Raw genomic sequence first — 17872 nt, 5'->3', positions numbered from 1 at the left:
GATCCCATTTACATGCAATGTTCAGAATAGGTGACTCCATTGAGAAAGGAGTGGTTGCCGGGGCTGTAGGGAGAGGGAGTGGGGAATAATTGCTGGTGAGTGTGGGGTTTCTTTTTGGGGTGATGAAAATGTCCTAAAATTAGACAGTGGTGGTGGTTGCACAACTCTGTGAATACACTAAAAGCCACTGAATTGTATACTTTAAAAGGATGAATTTTACAGTATGTAAGTTATATCTCAATAAAGCTGTTTAAAAAAATAAATAAGAGGTCGCTTTCATTGTACCTGTGTTCAGTTTCTGTGAAAGCCTCACAAGGACCGAGTCTCTGTCCTTGTTTGTTTCCATCTGGCACATGGTGCCTCGTATATAGCGCATGCTGCATAGACGTTGTGGTGTGAATGGTCTTCATGAAGTAAGCTGCTAGAGCTTCCTTTGGGGGACACTTGGTGAGATGTGGGAAAAGCTGCTCAGATTGAATTGTCCAAGTCCATCTTCGCAGCTGTGTAAGTTCTTGTGCCAAAAAACTCACTGGGGGTGGGAGTTAACAGAGTTGTCTCTTTTCCCTCCTAGGATACACACCTCCTAAAACTGCTTAAAACATTAGAAGGACATGCATATGGCGTTTCTTATATTGCGTGGAGTCCAGACGACAACTATCTTGTTGCCTGTGGCCCAGATGACTGCTCTGAGCTTTGGCTTTGGAATGTACAAGTGAGCACTTTCCATCCTTGGTTTAGCTTTTAAAGCGTGGTCATACCGCACATACTCAGTCTAACTTTACCCTGGATCTGTAGAACAGAGCCATTCAACCAAAGTTAGCGTAACGCATCTGCTGTGGAAGATAATCCTTCAGATGGCAGCCAAGTGGCCAGGTTTATAAACTTAAATATTAGGCTGAGTGTAATAGAATTTTTGGAAGAAGGATCAATTAAGTATTTTAAGAAATGTTGTATTTTATACTCTGGGATTGGTACTATTTACTGTGGTACTTGGTACCTCAGAAATGATTTTACAGTTTCATAATTTCATAGTTGTACAGTACACAGTTTCATGTGTGAAAACATTGGCATAAAACCAAATTTTCCATCTGATGACAATCACCAGCTTGTTACCTATATTTAATACTCTGATTTAGTTAAGTAACTTTAAATGATGTTTTCAGTACTTACTATTAAGAGCTTAATTACTGTTTCTCAGTGAAAACTTGAACTTTCTCCAGGGTTGCATTTTACAAAAACTCAGCATTAAGTTCACTCCATTATTGACAGACTGTTTTGGAAACCTCGTAGTTAGGATTTAAATTTTTTTTTCGCTTCTTCTCTCAGCTGACGGTTAGGTGATGTATCTTGTTCTTTTCGCCACTAGGCAAGGGAGTGGGCCAGGCTGTGGTTTGGGTGTAAAAGTACAAGTGATGGGATAAGGTTTGAGTCTGGGGGCCTGTAAGTAAGTTGATTTTACTGAGAGAGTGAAGGTAAAGCTCCACAGAAAAGACTCGAGTCATAAAGATGGCCTAGAGGACAGAGGGGACACTCAGCTTTGCTGGAGCGCAATAAGCCATAAGTCTAATTCTGCTGTTAGAACAGTAAGATTGTCTTAGTGTGCAGTTGTTTATTTTTAGTTCAACCCCAGTTTTTTTATTCAGAAAATTTTCAAATATTAACAAAAGTTGAAAGAAGAGTACAGTGATGACCTGTATACCCACCACCTTAGATTCAACAGTTGTTAAAACATTTTGTTATATTTGTGTGTACATACATACATGCATACAAATATGTATACATATTTACATATATATCCATATCCAAAACATTTGAGGGTAAATTATAGATATGGTATTATACTCCTAAATACTTAGGCACATATCTCCTAAAAAATTACATTCTCCTATATTACCAAATATCATTATCTTATCTAAGAACTTTAACCATAATTCTCTAGTATCTAATATTCATTTCATAACCAAAATCTCCACTTGTTCCCAAAATGTCTTTATGCCATTTTTATCAAACCAGTTGTTTAATCAGTGTGTTTGTGGTTGGGTTCAGGGGCATGGCACAGCATGAAATAGAAGAGATGGCTTTCTCTTGAGGAAACAGACTTGAAGGGAATCTGACCTAAAAGACAAACTTTTTTTTTTCATTAAAGCTTCTTTTCCCCTCCTAGGTAGGAGGTATGTGCTCCTAATGCTTTGATGGAGACTTAATTTCTAGCATCTGTGTAGTCTTCCTTTGAGTCAATTTTGAGTTTCTAGACAGTTAAACTATATTCTAGCCTGTTTTACTATGCATTATTTTATATAGACTTGTTCTAAAAAGATGGTCTTTTTTGGTCAGTTTTCAAACTGTTCCGTTAGGTTTGTAACTAAGTTCCTGATAATAGTCTCACGTACTCACTATCCTGAGCGTAACAGAAGAAAAGACCATTTCTGCTTTCAGAACTGGTGTGTTAACATAGCTGTGAATAGAAAATGCCGAGCATTTGGCTGTTGCATGTGTATTTGTGCTTCCAGTGTTCATATCAAGCAACCCAAAAAGTTGAACTGGTGCGGGCGGTAAGGGTGGGGAAAGGACTTGAGATTGCTGAGGATTTTTTCAGTGTGAGGGAGACATCTGGTTTTCTATTTTTTTGTGCCCTCTGTGCTTTTATTACTTGGCCCCATTTCCTGATCATACACTTTGTTTTCACTCTTTTTTTTTTTTTTGCTTTTGATTACCCATTTCTCACAGGAAAATTATGCCCATGTACTTTAATTATACCAAGGGCAGCTCTTATCTCTCAGATCCTGTTTGTAATCCATGAGCAAAATGGAATCAAGACTAGATTAAATGGTATGTGTCTACCTTCTAAGTTGAATAACTTAGAAAAATAACAGGAGGACGTCTGAGGGTTGTAACCACTGAACAGTCTTGCCTAGCTGGGGGTGCTTGAGAACGGCTGTGCTGAATAGTACCAGGGTTCCTCTTTCTTTTCTGTTACTTTTGATTGAGATAAAGTTATGTACCAGAAAAATGATTTTCATTTCTCTCTTCCCATCTTCCCTACTACATTTGGAGCATCTTGAATATGAAATTTAACATAGTTTAGACTGCCCACACCATTGGCCTAATTTAAGGGCATAGTTTTTTTCTGCTGATTAATCATGTTCTTAAGGAAGTGTTAATTGCATTAACTGCAATTTTAAAATAAAATTTATAAAGAACTGTGGACTGAGGAGAAGTGGAAACTCAGAAGGAATAGGTCTGTCGTGTTGGGCTTTTCATCGTCTTACTTGGGAAGGATTCTGTGTTTTAATTTATGAATGTAATTGATTTAAGATGAGTTTTATCAGAATTTATGTCTCCATATCTAGTCTTTGGATCAGCTATGCTAGGTATTGTTTTTAACTCCTAGATTTTTCTTCAAGTCTTTCATTTCTCTTCTGAGTGCTGCGGTTTTGTCCTAAGGCCGGTTAAGACAGCTGCTTTCTCTAATTAAGAATACCGCACTAGCCAGATGTCCCAGTTACTAGCCTTTTTTTTCTTTATGTATTCCCTTCACAGGGGTATCTTGAAGGTCTTATATACAGTTTTATTTGTTTGTAGACAGGAGAGCTAAGGACAAAAATGAGCCAGTCTCACGAAGACAGTTTAACGAGCGTGGCCTGGAACCCCGACGGGAAACGCTTTGTCACTGGAGGGCAGCGCGGGCAGTTCTATCAGTGTGTGAGTATCCAGCGCTCCGTCCGAGGGCTGCTAGCTGCAAAGCAAATGCAGTTTTGTCTAAAGAAAGAATTCACTCGACTTGCTATCTTTTATAAAACACACTATATAAAGACCTGCATTGTCGTCTTTCTAGATAAGCACTGTCCTATAGAACTTGTGTAGTTGTTTTTGGGTTTTTTTTTTTATCATTTCAAGCATTTGTACAAAGCATAGATGTTGAGTTTTGTAAAACATTTAAAAATTGTTTTACTAAACATTTTGGTCTTATAAACAAGTTGCTAATGTATAGGAATGAAAAGTTTTGGTATTTAATTTCTTTTGAGGTTTTTAGCCCTTTGAATTTTCTGTATAAAAAAAAGATGGTGAATTTCATAAGCAGAGTGTCTTAAATTTTTGAGGAATGAAAGTGGTGCTAGTGCTCCGAGGGAGCTTTTCGGTCTTCATTTGGGGTATCTTCTCATCAGCACCTGCCCTGTTAATCTTGGATTGTTGGGATGATAAAAATAAGTAAAAGGTAAAAAGTCTTGTGACAGGGTAGACCATGACACAAACACAGTGTCGTTAGTGTCCATCCAGATCCCATGTCTCATGGCACTGCCTAGCGTGGGTACAGTAGACATGTCCAGGTTTATTTTTAAGACTAAAATTAAACACGATAATAAATCCCTTTGAATCGTTCAAAGTAGCTAAGATCACTTATCATAAACACTTTTATGTAGCCATTACAGATTATCGATTTTTTTCATTGATGGCCATGAAACTCATGGAATATCTAGTGTCATATTCTCTCAGCATGATTATAAACTGTTAGTTCTTAAATCCTGGGTGCAAGATGGTCATGTCCGTTTCTGCGGACTTTGCCATCCGATACAGTGTTTCAGCCTTCAGGATCCGGGACTTGATAGTTCCCTAGTCTGTAAAATGCGAGTGGGAATGCCTCTCAGAGCTTTCAATATTCAGTAAGAATGATCCTAAGAGCTTTGATCTGTAGAGTGCATTACAAATTTGATGACTGAAAATGTCACGACAGATTCCTAAATTCTGTAAATCTATAATTAATGTTTTAGTAATCTTTTTCTATATCACAACTTCTGAATATTATAGGACAAATCCCAGTAGAGTGAATTGTGAAGGAATGTTGAAATTTTCCGATAGTAGTAAGACCTTTCCTTGGAACTTAGGGATTCTTTCTTTGCATTTATCTGTGCGTGACAGGTTACTGAAGGAAGGTAGATTTTCAGAGGTTCTCTCCCCCTACCCCTGAAGAATTGTTTTAATGAAATTTGACCTGTATTCAAATTTTCATTATTAAAACCACTTAGGGAAGAGTTAGGTTGAGATCAGTGTCAGGAGAAGACAAACTTAGTACAAGGGGAGATTGCTAAGCGATTCTTTGGTTGGTTGTTTGCTTTCTGAGCACCGTTCAGTAATGCAGTTAACAGGAATTCTCTCCCACAGGATTTAGACGGCAACCTCCTGGACTCCTGGGAAGGGGTGAGGGTGCAGTGCCTCTGGTGCTTGAGCGACGGCAAGACTGTTCTGGCGTCAGACACACACCAGCGAATCCGGGGCTACAACTTCGAGGACCTTACAGACAGGAACATGTAATGAGCTTTACATCCATTAAGCCACAGCTGTCTGCTTCATATTAAAGTGTGGAGTGGAACTTGCTTTTTCAGAAAAACACTTTTTATTCTGCTTTTTGTTTTGGTGTGTTTGAAAATTTGGATTGATGGTCAGGTGGGCTTAGTAATCGTTAATTCAGATTTGTTTTCTTGATTAAATATAGTGTATAATAGTGATTACAGACAAAATTGTGGTGTTTAAGCTAGAATATTTTATATTTTGGTAATTTGAATGTCTTGATTCTCAGTATATTGCTTTTGACAAATTATTTTCTGGTTACAGAGTACAAGAAGATCATCCTATTATGTCTTTTACAATTTCAAAGAATGGCCGATTAGCTTTGTTAAATGTAGCAACTCAGGTACGTTTATTAATATGATTCTCAGGAAAATTTAGGGTAGTTCAAGTGTTAATTGTGATTTTTTAGTCTGTGTATATATATAAACAGAATATTTCTACTAATTCTTAAATTTTATTGCATATGTTTGATCCTTAAGTATGTAGAATCAGCTGTAAATTTATCAGAACATTAGCATTTTGCATAAACAGAAAATGAAAGTGTTCCATCAGGCAAAGGGATATTCACAGATTACTTTTTAAAATTCTTTCAAGTTGTGGTAGAATAACTACTTCTGTTCTCTTTGCCTACAGGGAGTTCATTTATGGGACTTGCAAGACAGAGTTTTAGTAAGAAAGTATCAAGGTGTTACACAAGGGTTTTATACAATTCATTCATGTTTTGGAGGCCATAACGAAGACTTCATCGCTAGTGGCAGTGAAGGTAAATTGTTTGTGTCACTATCAGTTCGCTTATATTGTGGGTTTAAAGTTCTGTAATTCTCTCAATTTGTGAAGGTAGTCATGTCTCCAGGCAAACTCAAGGTGTTAAATTGCATGAGTTATTTATTCAGACACTGTTAATTAACTTCCACTTTTTTAGAATGATTTGGGTCCTTATTGTCACAAAGCAGTAGTGCCTATTCCAGCCGTCGGGTGGCGGTGGGAGGGGAGTTTTGGGTACATGGATCAAGTCCAGATTTGGTTAAATCATTACTCCTTCATGTGTTGACTTGTGTTTCCTCAGACTGATGGTTTTCAGAGGTTATTAGTATCTAAAAAGTCAAGGTTAATTGTGTTGTTTTACCTGACCTTGGACGGAACTGACTATAGTTAGATCTTCAGTGTTTCTTTAATGGCCGAAGAGAATAATTTAGTTTGATAATTCTTATGGTCTCAGAAAAGTTAAAATTACGGACTTGTCTCCACTACCTCTATTTTTCAGTCTAACAACATCAGTATTTCCGGCAGGCATGTGCCTAAAGTAGCCAATCTAATTAAAATCTAAATTGTTATAAAATATGCAAGCACAGATAAATAAGGCAGTATTAAAAGTTAGTGTGCTTTTTAAGGTGATAGAAACATCAATAATGGCAAATTATTGCAAGTTTTCATTCAACACGTTTTTCTTGAGTACCCACGATATTCCTCTATAGTAGCAAATTATTTAAGTTACTTTTTAAAATACTGAATCTAGGCATGGCCTCGTGGTTAAGTTCGGCGTGCTCTGCTTTGGGTGGCCCAGTTATATGGGTTTGGATCCCAGGCGTGAACCTACACTACTCATCAGCCATGCTGTGGTGGCGACCCACATATAAAGTGGAGGAAGTCTGGCACAAATGTTAGTTCAGGACGAATCTTAGCAAAAAAAATACTGAATCTAGTTTTACAAGATAGACCAAGGAACTGGATTGTGTTGGCCAACACTTTTGGTACTGTTCCATTTATTGTATAAGATGTTTACTATCCCATCTCAGTAGATAAGAAGATCACAGTGTGACAGTGAGTTCTTCCTTTGTGTATAAAGCACACGTAAGAAAGAGGACAGAGAGAGGCATGGAGGGATTTCGATTTTAACATGAAGCATTTGAATTTACGTATTCTTTCTTTCCCAAAAAAATGTGTGTCAAATAAGATTGAGACGACAGAAGAGTGGCTTGTTAGATGACAGTTGTGAGTTCACTGCTTTCCAGTCCAACACTCTTTTTCTACCTGTTAGTGTGATCACGTTATGTTCTGATTCTCCATTGGTTTCTAATTTGATTTGGTGTAAATATATTAAACCTTCAACTTGCTTTTTAGCTCCTCCTACTCTAAGATCTCTGTCCCATGCTCTGTCAGTCGTGCTTCTGGTGGGGTTTTTTCCTCTTACTTAGAATCCCTCAAAGCTCTTTCTAACAATAATATGTACCCTACAAGTACTGAAAAATGTGTATGGCTACCATTAGCCCTAGAGATGCCAGTCTTTTTTTTAAAGCCAAAACTAACTTAGAACTAAGCCTGATGAATAATGTAATTAAACCACATTATATTCTGTTTAGGGCTAAAATGAAACGTAACTAAAGTAAAGAGAGTAGTGTTCTCATAACCCACGTGATTTAAAATGGTTCTAAAAATGTTTTGAACTCCAGGTAGATATAGTGACTATTATCTCTCAGGATGAGCACAGTGATCCATTTGTCATTTATTTGTAAGGTTTATAGTCCAAGGACCTTCCAAATCCCCAAGTATATGAAGGCCAGTATCAAACAGAGCAGCGAGGAAGCCTTTCCCTCCAAAAGTGGTGCCATTACTCGAGTTTTTTCACTGTGTTGGCAATATATATGGAAAAAAGCCTTAAAAATGAAGCCTAAGCACCGGTTTCCTAGACTGAGACGGCAAGCAGAGCTTAATCAAAGCCTGTCACTCGGACCTGGACTTCTGCACGTCTGCACTTTTGCTGCCTCTTCAGCTGATCTCCTCTTTGGATTCGCGTTCACAAAAGCATTTACCTCCACGTTTCAGTTGCATTCACACTTTTCAAGCCTATAATCTTTCTCTTTTGTGTATTTCTTCAGTTCAGTGGGAAACACAGCTAATCCTTTCCTTTTTTCTTCTTCTTCTTTTTCTTTTTTTTTTTTTTTTTTTGCTAATTTCATTTTATGCAAGGGAAAATTATTTTCAAAAGTTATGGAACAAGAAATACCTTCTAAGAAAGATAAATTCAGTTTTTCAATTAGGGTGTTTTAGCTTTTACTTCACACACACACACACACACAATGTTCAGATAGAGTCCCAGCTTTTTATCTTTATGTTAGAAGTTTTGAAACCAGGACCTATTCATTTACCACAAGTTAATTGCTTTCTCACCACTCTAAAGAGTCCTCAGCTGGCAGCACACCCACTGAAGGTTCTCACATGGACCACATAGCTGACGGACATTTTAGTTTGACCACTTTTCTAATTTACCTTGGGCTCCTGCCTTCTATTTAAGAACCATCACTTATATTTGGTTAACTTTTTACAGTAATACGTGGTTGTTTACCATGTGCTAGACTTTGTTGAAAACTCTTTTCCATATACAAACTTATTTTATCCTCATACCATGATAAGGTAAGTACGAGTTGCCATTTACAGATGAAGAGTTGCAAAGAGCGGGTGACATGCCCAAAGTCACACAGCTAGTCAGTATGGAGGGTGTGAGCTGGGGAGGCAGACTCCGGAGCCCGGAGCCCGAGCCACTACTGTTTTGGTTGTGTTTTTGAAGATTAGTTTATCACGAAGTGACAGAGTTGTCAGGGCTTTGGTTTTACGGTCCCTTCAGGAGGTTATAAATAGTGTGCTACAGAGCCGTATTGTGACGTGCATGGCAGACAGTCGTGTAGGCTCACTGGAAAGCTCTAGAGTGGGCGCCCCTGGATTTCAGTCCCAACTGCACCCTTACTAGCTGTTGACCACAAGCAGCTCACTTAACCTCACAGGCTCTACCGCCGCCCGTCAGAGGGTGAGCACAGGGCCCACCTCGTGGCGGTGGTGAAGACTCAGTGATATGCGTGAAGTATTTTAGCACCTGTTGTGCTGTCAGCGCTCGCTAAAGGTCTACCTGTCGTCTTCATTCTTGCTGTTTTTGAATTTAGATACATTGCTTTTCGGTCACCTCATATTTCCATGGGATTTGTCATCTCTGCCCTAGATTTCTTTACATTCAAAGACCTTGCTGTATTACAGAATATTGCAGGTGGAACTGGTGGTGGCTTGATGGCTAACCACCCTTAACGGGGGGAACAAATGCATATTTTATTAAAGTGGCTTTTCATAAGGTAATTTGTTAAAACTATTCATGTTATTTTTCTTTTTAAATTCTAATAATCAAGACATATGTTCTGTTTGTAATGAATGATAAACCTAAAATCAGTTGGTCTTGTTAACCTATAACAATGCCATAACTTTGTCTGAATTACTTTGTTCAGATCACAAGGTTTACATCTGGCACAAACGTAGTGAGCTGCCCATTGCGGAGCTGACAGGGCACACGCGTACAGTCAACTGTGTGAGCTGGAACCCACAGATTCCATCCATGATGGCCAGCGCCTCAGATGATGGCACTGTTAGGATATGGGGACCAGCACCTTTTATAGACCACCAGAATATTGAAGGTAACACTGCTGTCCAGCATCCTGTGTTTTCTCCACGAGACATCGCTCTGCTCATTAGGAACTTGCAGCACTTTAGTTAAAGAGTGGGATATAATTTATTTTTCCATCTTTTAGAGATTGTACACTATCTCACGCCACAGAAGGAGTTTGCTAAGTAATCTAAGATACGATGGTCCTTGTTTTATTGGTGACAGTGGAAGAATAAGCTAGAATGTGCCACCTCATTTACGTCCACTTATCACTTTACAAATATTATTGAAAATCTTGCTTCGTCATGCCAGGAGCATTTTATACCTTTATAAACATTAGAACTAGCCTAGTATACAAAATTTGAACAACTTTAGAATGATCTCGATTAGGAATGTTACTCTTAAACATCTGTTAACACCATGTAGCATATGACGTGAGCCTGATGGATAGAGAAAGAGAAGGGGACTGAGGTTTATCGTGTGCTGACGCACCGGGCAGCGCGGTAGGCCTTTCAGTACGCCGCCGTGCGTGAAATCATCAGAGCCCTGTAAGAGAAGGCTTCCGTCCTCCTTTCTGTGGGTGAGAAAACTGAAGCCTGGCGAGACTAATCAGCTTGTTGAGTGCTGCCATGTCTTCAAATCTAGGTCTGAGAGGTTTTTTTCCCATTACTTTCAAATACTTGGAGGTGCGAAGGCCTAAAGCCAGCAGGCTAGCAGTTAAGGACATAGCTTAATTGAGCAAGACACAAGTACTGGAAACGAGAGATAATGAGAAGTTTTATGTAAATCACACATCACCTTTTTTCCAAACAGAGCAAGTAAAATATTTAGTTTGCTTAGAGGGAAGTAATTTGCCTAGAAACAGATAAACAGATTTTTTGTGCACACTGTGTTCTACCTGAATATTTTAGTGAGAAAGATGACCTATGGCTCTCAGTTAAGTTATTCTCAGTGGAGGAGGATTATAGAGGCAGCATGTATGGTTTGAAAAAGCATATTCTCTATACTTTGTCTTTGTCTTTGTGGTACAAACCGTAAAAGACTTGACCAGATCCTCCTGGCAGGTGAGGACATACGGCCAGAGGTGAGAGTGAAAAGCACGAAGAGTACATGGTTCACTGAGTAGGGGGCTGCTATTCAGCTGTTCAGAGCCTTGAAGGGCCTTGTTACATCTGTAGATCCCTGTGTGGCATTCTGCCTTTCCTCTGGGAGATCAGCTAGAAGCAAACATCTCTACCTTCTTGTGTAGTCCTATGAGGTTTCCAGGCCCACTCTCTACGAGAGATGTTTTATGGATCTGTCACTGTGATTAAGTGTACTTTTATAATTGTGTTAGTCATTTGGAAGTTACTTCTTTAAATAAGCATGTTCAATTTGAAGAAATAGGCAAATATGAAGGATGTAGTAGCAGATTGACCTTGTGAGTGGATGCAGTTTGGACATGCCTTTGTGGTGTGGTCATGCTCCGCTGCAGTGGGGTGAGACTCACTCTGCTCCTGGTAAATCTAGGTAACACGGGTGCTCACTGTGGGCTGGGCCACATTGTGGCTCAGTTGTAAGATCTGGGTCCAATTCAGCAACTTTCCTTTGTTCTTTGGCAACATAGGCACAGCCCTAAAAAGATTTTCATTTACACCTAAAACGGGAAAACAACCAGAAATTTGGTTACGTGCCTTTTACACAGCTATCTTCTGGGTTCTTTTTCCCATGCTTGAAAACATTGGTTTTTCTAATTAAAGAAAAACCTGTTTGGAAAAGAAATTTTTAAAGATACAGATGAAGCTAAAGAAAATGACATTTAAAAATCATAACCTAAGATACGTCATTTAAATAAAAATATTTCACTTAACTCCATTTCAATAAAGAGAATTTGCTGCCCTTTTGTTATAACAGTAGAGTTCCATACTGTACTTTTTCTTTTGAGGAATGTATAAAATGGAATGGGATCAAGTACCAATACACGCTACAACACGGGTGAACCTGGAAAACAACATGTGAGGTCCAAAGAAGCCAGACACAAACGAGCACATGTTGTGACTCCGTTTATATGGAATGGGCCTTAATAGGCAAATCCATGGAGACAGAAATAGACTAGTGGTTGCTTAGGGTTGGGGTTGGGGCTTTTGTGTGTGACTGCTAATGGGTGATGAAAATGTTCTAAAATTGATTGTGGCGATGGTTGTGCAATCCTGTGAATATGCTGATAATAACTGTTGAGTTGTACACTGTAGATGGGTCCATTGTGAATTACATGTGAATTATATCAATAAAGCTGTTGACACATACTCCCCGCCCCCCCCCCCCCCCAAAAAAAGAGTAGGGGGATATTGCAGAATTCACACTGAGCCACTGAAAGGAGAACTAAGTACGATAGTTAGGGGCTGGCCCGTTGCACAGCGGTTAAGTGTGCACGTTCCGTTTCGCCGGTTCGGATCCTGGGTGCGGACATGGCACCGCTTGGCACACCATGCTGTGGTAGGCATCCCACATATAAAATAGAGGAAGATGGGCACGGATGTTAGCTCAGGGCCAGGCTTCCTCAGCAAAAAGAGGAGGACTGGCAGTAGTTAACTCAGGGCTAATCTTCCTCAAAAAAAAAAAAAAAGTACAATAGTTATCATGCACAGTTTACCCTGGACTGCCAGATCTTTCCTCATTTCTGTTGTCAACTGTCAAAAAGATTTTTCTATTCTGGGTAACTATTTCAAGGTTCGTTTTAAAAGTGTGAGATTCCAATATGATTATTCACTTGGGTTCTCCAATATTTAATTATGAGTTAAGACTAATATATAGCCTAAGACATGATGTAGACACATTGTTTTAATGATTATAATGAAAGTATCAAGAATTTGCCTTGATGTGATTGTTTTTTAATGTTACTATATTTTGTAATGTCATGATGCTAATTTAAAACTTTCTAACTGGTAACTTTTTTCTCCCCTCCCACCCCCTTTTTCTTCCTCTTCCGCCCCGATACACATTCGTCTTGTCTCCATTCAGAGGAATGCAGTAGCATGGATAGTTGATGGCGAATTTGGAGCAGACGACTTCTGTTTAACTTAAAATTAGTCGTATTTTAATGGCTTGGGATTTGGTGCAAACAAACATGATTGATAGCTGGACAGACATGCTCGTCATGAAAAAAGAACCATTTCTGAAGCCCGATTGGGGCCAAACATTTACACCTTGCTTCATAGTAACCAGTTGAGATGAAGCACGTCGTTAGAACGTTGTTGGACACCATGTTGAACACCCCCATCGGTCGTGAAGAACTGTGCTACATTCAGGCTTACCCATTGAACTCAGTATATATATTTTTCTCCCTCCTGCCTTTTGTCTGGCAGGATACCATTCTTGTTGCTCTTCTGTGTAATGAAGTTTAAATGCTTGTTTGGAAAACTTTATTTAACAGTTTAGAAGGCTTGATAGAAAGAGTGCATTAGTCTGAAGAGTATACATTGGATAGGAAAGAATTCCTTCTTTTGTTTCTCCAAATCTTTCCGCCTTATTTAGCTTGAGATCTTTGCAGCTTGGTTCATGGATTCTAGCCTTGCCCGTTGCGCAGTATATACTGATCCAGATGATAAACCAGTGAACTATGTCAAAAGCACTCTCAATATTACATTTGACAAAAAGTTTTGTACTTTTCACATAGCTTGTTGCCCCGTAAAAGGGTTAACAGCACAATTTTTTAAAAATAAATTAAGAAGTATTTATAGGATTAAAGTGACTTCATTTGTATACATTTGGAATCTAAACCAGCTTAAAAACAGTTTCCTCTCTGACTTAGATACGCAGTATAACTGATGCTCTTCTGGAATACACGAGAGACACGGTCAGGAACAGTGCTCGAAAGGACATTACACAGGAAATTCAGAGTCATACTTGGAAGGTTTTCCCCCTTTTGTTTTATTCCTGAAGGAACATCAGTACCTGATCTTGAAGAAATTCAAGATTCAAAAAGAGAATTTTAAATATATACCAACATGAGAGATCAGTAGTCCGTTTAGGTTTTCGACAAAGCTTGTTCCAAGTTGTTCTCAACTTGGCGAATCATTTTGGTGTGATATCTAGCAAGAGAGTAGAACTTAGCAGATATAACCACTTTGGGAGTTTATAGGATAACTGAGCTTGTTAGAATTCAGCAGGTTACAACAAACTGAGTTTAAAACCTCATAGTCCTTTCTCTTAATTGTCCTGAATATTTTGACATATAGGGATACATAAATTTAAAGAATCTTCCTCCTCAGTTTTTCAGATGTTGCCATACTGAACCTCATTCTAAACTGGTGCTGTGGATAGTCTTTCCCTCTCCCCTCCCCTTTTAGTTTAAGGAAAGGTTTCCTTCATGGAAAAGCACTTTTAATTTTGAGAACTTCACATTTAAAATAAGCCAAAAGCCTGATGTTCACATTGTGCTTTGAAACCCCATAACAGCTGAATCCAGCATACTTAGTCGTCTTTAAAATTCGCTCCCTTTTCTAGTAGAGGATAAATACGGTGACCACAGCTGTTATGTTGGGAAAAGAGTGGGAGTACCCCCAAAATAAGATTCTGGTGAAGGAAAAGTCTTGTACTAAGTTCGCTTTAGGCCCAGCCAAGTCTAAAATACCTTATTACCATGAGTAGACTCCTTCAGGATCCACAAAGAAGAGAAAGCCTTGGATGTCAGGAATTCTTCCATTGGCGGGTGGGGGTAGGGGTGGCAGCAGGGAGAAACGGGAAAGTCAGGGAAGGGGAGAAGAAAGAAAAACACAATTGGCCTTAAAATAGCATGGATTCTCTCAAAAGCTCACAGTAAGAGAAAATGACAGATCGTGGTCAGCAGATTATTTTATCAAATTGGTATGTAAAAGATTTCCTTAAGCTCCATTTTGCAGAGACCACCACTTAGAGAATCAAGAATTCTTGTTTTGATACTTCTAAGTTAAAATAACTATATGTTACAGTTTATCTGGTACTTCATTTTTCTTAACTAAAATTACTTTTTACTTTAAGCTTGAATAAAAATCTTCATTGGTAACTGTATACAATTAAGTGGCACCTTCTCTTTATCTCAATGCAGTTAAATCCATTCATATTTTAAGTGATTCATATATACCTTGAAGCCGTTAATCCACCCCTGTCTCGACAGTAACATCACTAACAGCCCGGGCATAGAAACTGCACAGCTGTTTACAGATTTGGTTACAGTGTGCTCTGGCGCATTTGTAACATTCGCTGACGTTCGTGCCCATTCAGGGGCAGTTTGGCACTCAGATTCCACTGTCCTTCCCCCAGCCACCCCTAGAGCTGAGTTTTCAGAGTGCTTCTAAAGTACAGTTAACAACACTTTCAAAAAGTGGAATAAAAGTGAGGCACATTTTACAAGAACATAACTCCATTAAAACGGAGTGACAACTATGCAAAGGTTTCTATAGCAGCTAGGTGAGTGTGTTTTCCAGTCTGTCTGAACTGGCAGCTCCCTATCTATACTGGTACTTTGCTGTGCCAATTTGCTGTAAACGTCTATTTCATGCATTTGCCACGCAGTGACTGTGCTAGAAAGGTGAAATAAATGGTGAAGAAACCTAGGATTTTATGGTACAAAGAACCTGATAGCAGGATGGTCTGACCCATAGCTGTTGACTAAAAACTTCTGATACTGCTATAGTCTCTACATAGGCTTAAGAGTGAGAATACATGAGTGAGAGTACTATCAAGCCAGCGCAAGATACTAACAAATGTATAAATTGAAAAGTACCAATACTTTTTGCACATAGATCAAAATAGAGTGGAGAATTTTGGCTCCAAAAATCAGGTTAGTAGGCTCATTTCCATGTGCTTAAAAATGTTTTCGTTGTTGTTATTCATTGATTAAGGGCTAGAGCAAGAATGAAATTAAATGTCTTTTTCCTCCAAATAATTGGTTATTAATAGTACAATGTTGGATTTGGGGATTACTAAAATTGGTGTGTGGGTGGTGATAAAGAATTAGAGTGGGGAATTGGTTGGGAGGGATGACAAAGCATCAGTTTTGGTTTTTTGTATTTTATTAGTGTTCATGCCAGCTACATTTCTGTTACTCTTATTGGCCAAGTAAATGTGTTATATTAAACCAGGTAAGTAGTTTAAACAGAGGAAATTTTACTTGCAAATGTCCCTACAAATTGGCCCATTTTAGTGGGTGGGAGAACAAAAAGGGATTACCTAACTTTAAATACAAACTAAGTAATTGAAATAACCTGCTAGTTGAGAGGAAAAAAGTCCAATTTCTCAATATTTTCTTAATCTGAAGTCACACTAGCAGTAATATGATGATTTTTATTATTAGGAGTGTTCTCCCTCTAGAGTGGCATTCCATGGCATTAATAGAAAACCCTTCTTTCCCACCCCTCCCCATCTTCAAATTTTCTTTTTTAGGATGTTGGTTCCTGCACACAAGAACTGACCCTATCACCTCTGCTCACAGTGGTAAATATATCGTACATCTCTTGAAAGGGAAATATCTGACATGGATATTTCCTTCACAGCAGAAGAATGGCTGCTTTTGAATGGGGAGGAAAGAAGACATTTTTCTTAATATCCTTTTTGTCCCATCTCTAAAATGTATAAATATCTTGATTTAGTTTTACGTTAATTTCTCATTGAGACTTGCAACTCTTTTGGGGTTGCTCTCTAAAATATTACTTCCATTTCAAAAACCATCTGATTTAATATAAACTGCTAACTTTAAAAGAAGAGGTGAATTTGCATTTACACTTTAGACACTTTCTAAAAACAGGGTGAACTTAATGGAAATTTTTCAGTGTTGTTAAGCTCTTGTTATAGTAGCTGCCCTATAGTTGCAAAAACAAAAACTATAAAACCCCGTCCCCTGTCCCCTTAATCCAGGTAGCCTGGATTTAATGAAACGAATATGTGTGCGTGCGTGTTGTGTGTCTGTGTGGAAGAGAGAGTACTCGATTCCTAAAAAGCCCTGGAAACAGCTGTGCTGGGTTCTTGTCAGTTTTAGTAACAGTCTCGTACCCGTGTGAAGTACCCTCTCTGAATCAAGGTTTGGTTAATACTGGTATATTTTTATAAGATTGAAATTGTGTCCCCATCTTTAACTTAAACATTTTCATTATCAGGGTCAATGTGCTAAAACCGAATCGTAACATTTTTAGGCACAAATGGAAAAAATGTTATTGGCTCCTTGAGAATGTGTGTGTGTGGCGAGGGGAACAGATCCACAGAAGCATGTGTGTACTTACAAACCAAGCTGTAGAGATCAAGAGAAGAACTGCAGTGTTGATCTCAACGTTTCTAAATTGTCAAGATTTACATGGCATTGTGGTGAACTAGTTAACGCTTAGAGCTTTTGGTATGTAATAACTATTTGCTATGGACTGACTAAATGTTTCAAAGGATTGTGTTCTTAAATTTTGGGGGGTTTTGTTTTTGTTTTTTTTTTAACTGCCTCTCAGATTATATTTAGTAGTTTAAATTTCTTTGCTTTATTATTTCATTAAAGCATAAAAAACTTCAGGTCTCTGATATTTATTTTCACTTGTTCTACTAATTATTTACAAAACACTCTTTGTTAACTTTTATTTTATAAATGTGTAGTATATTAAACGTCTTTAAAATTTTGTTCAACTGAAACCACATTAACTTTGATTTGCTTTCCTGGGATTTTTTTTTAATACAACACCTTTTCCATGTCAGTGCGTAGCACTTACCCAATCGTTTGTACTCCCTTTCAACCCAATAAACAGAATGAATAACTAATTGCTGCTCTTGTCTCCTCATCCATTAACCAGAGTGTTTAAAGAGTACGCTTTTTCTCTAAAACAACTCATGTGCTGATTGGACTGCCATCTGTTCACCTGGCATTTTTAAGTGGTGTCGGAGGCAGCACTGCTTCCTCTGTCGGGATAGCTTTTTAAGGAGCTGTTGTATACAAGCGTGGAGGAATTTAGAGAAGCCGAAGGAACACTGGCCCTTGTAAAGGAGTCACAGGCCCCAGTTCTGGAGTGTGACTGCTTCCGGAGTTAGGCGTTTAGGCACTGTGCACTTGAGTAGTAGAGAGAATATATTTCCAGTTTGAAATTAAAGTTCATTTCACGATGAATAGTTACA

The 17872-nt window shown here is 38.5% G+C and overlaps 1 protein-coding gene across 2 annotated transcripts in view; it reads left to right on the top strand.

The window, feature by feature from the left end:
• The window catches only part of WDR26 (WD repeat domain 26), a 42219-nt gene extending 24698 nt beyond the window's left edge, over positions 1–17521 (top strand). For both annotated transcript variants that reach the window (XM_014862350.3, XM_014862349.3), the window contains exons 8-14: positions 572–712; positions 3583–3702; positions 5161–5306; positions 5611–5689; positions 5980–6109; positions 9615–9800; positions 12770–17521. In XM_014862350.3, the coding sequence (XP_014717836.1) occupies positions 572–712; positions 3583–3702; positions 5161–5306; positions 5611–5689; positions 5980–6109; positions 9615–9800; positions 12770–12795 (828 nt within the window). In that variant the 3' untranslated portion in view covers positions 12796–17521. The remainder of the gene's footprint in view (positions 1–571; positions 713–3582; positions 3703–5160; positions 5307–5610; positions 5690–5979; positions 6110–9614; positions 9801–12769) is intronic.
• The last annotated feature ends 351 nt before the right edge of the window (positions 17522–17872 follow it).

This window comes from Equus asinus, chromosome 30 (genome assembly GCF_041296235.1).
Source record: "Equus asinus isolate D_3611 breed Donkey chromosome 30, EquAss-T2T_v2, whole genome shotgun sequence".
Classification (NCBI taxonomy): Eukaryota; Metazoa; Chordata; class Mammalia; order Perissodactyla; family Equidae; genus Equus; species Equus asinus.
Note: the sequence above shows the minus strand (reverse complement) of the source record. Positions and strands in the feature narration are given on the sequence as shown.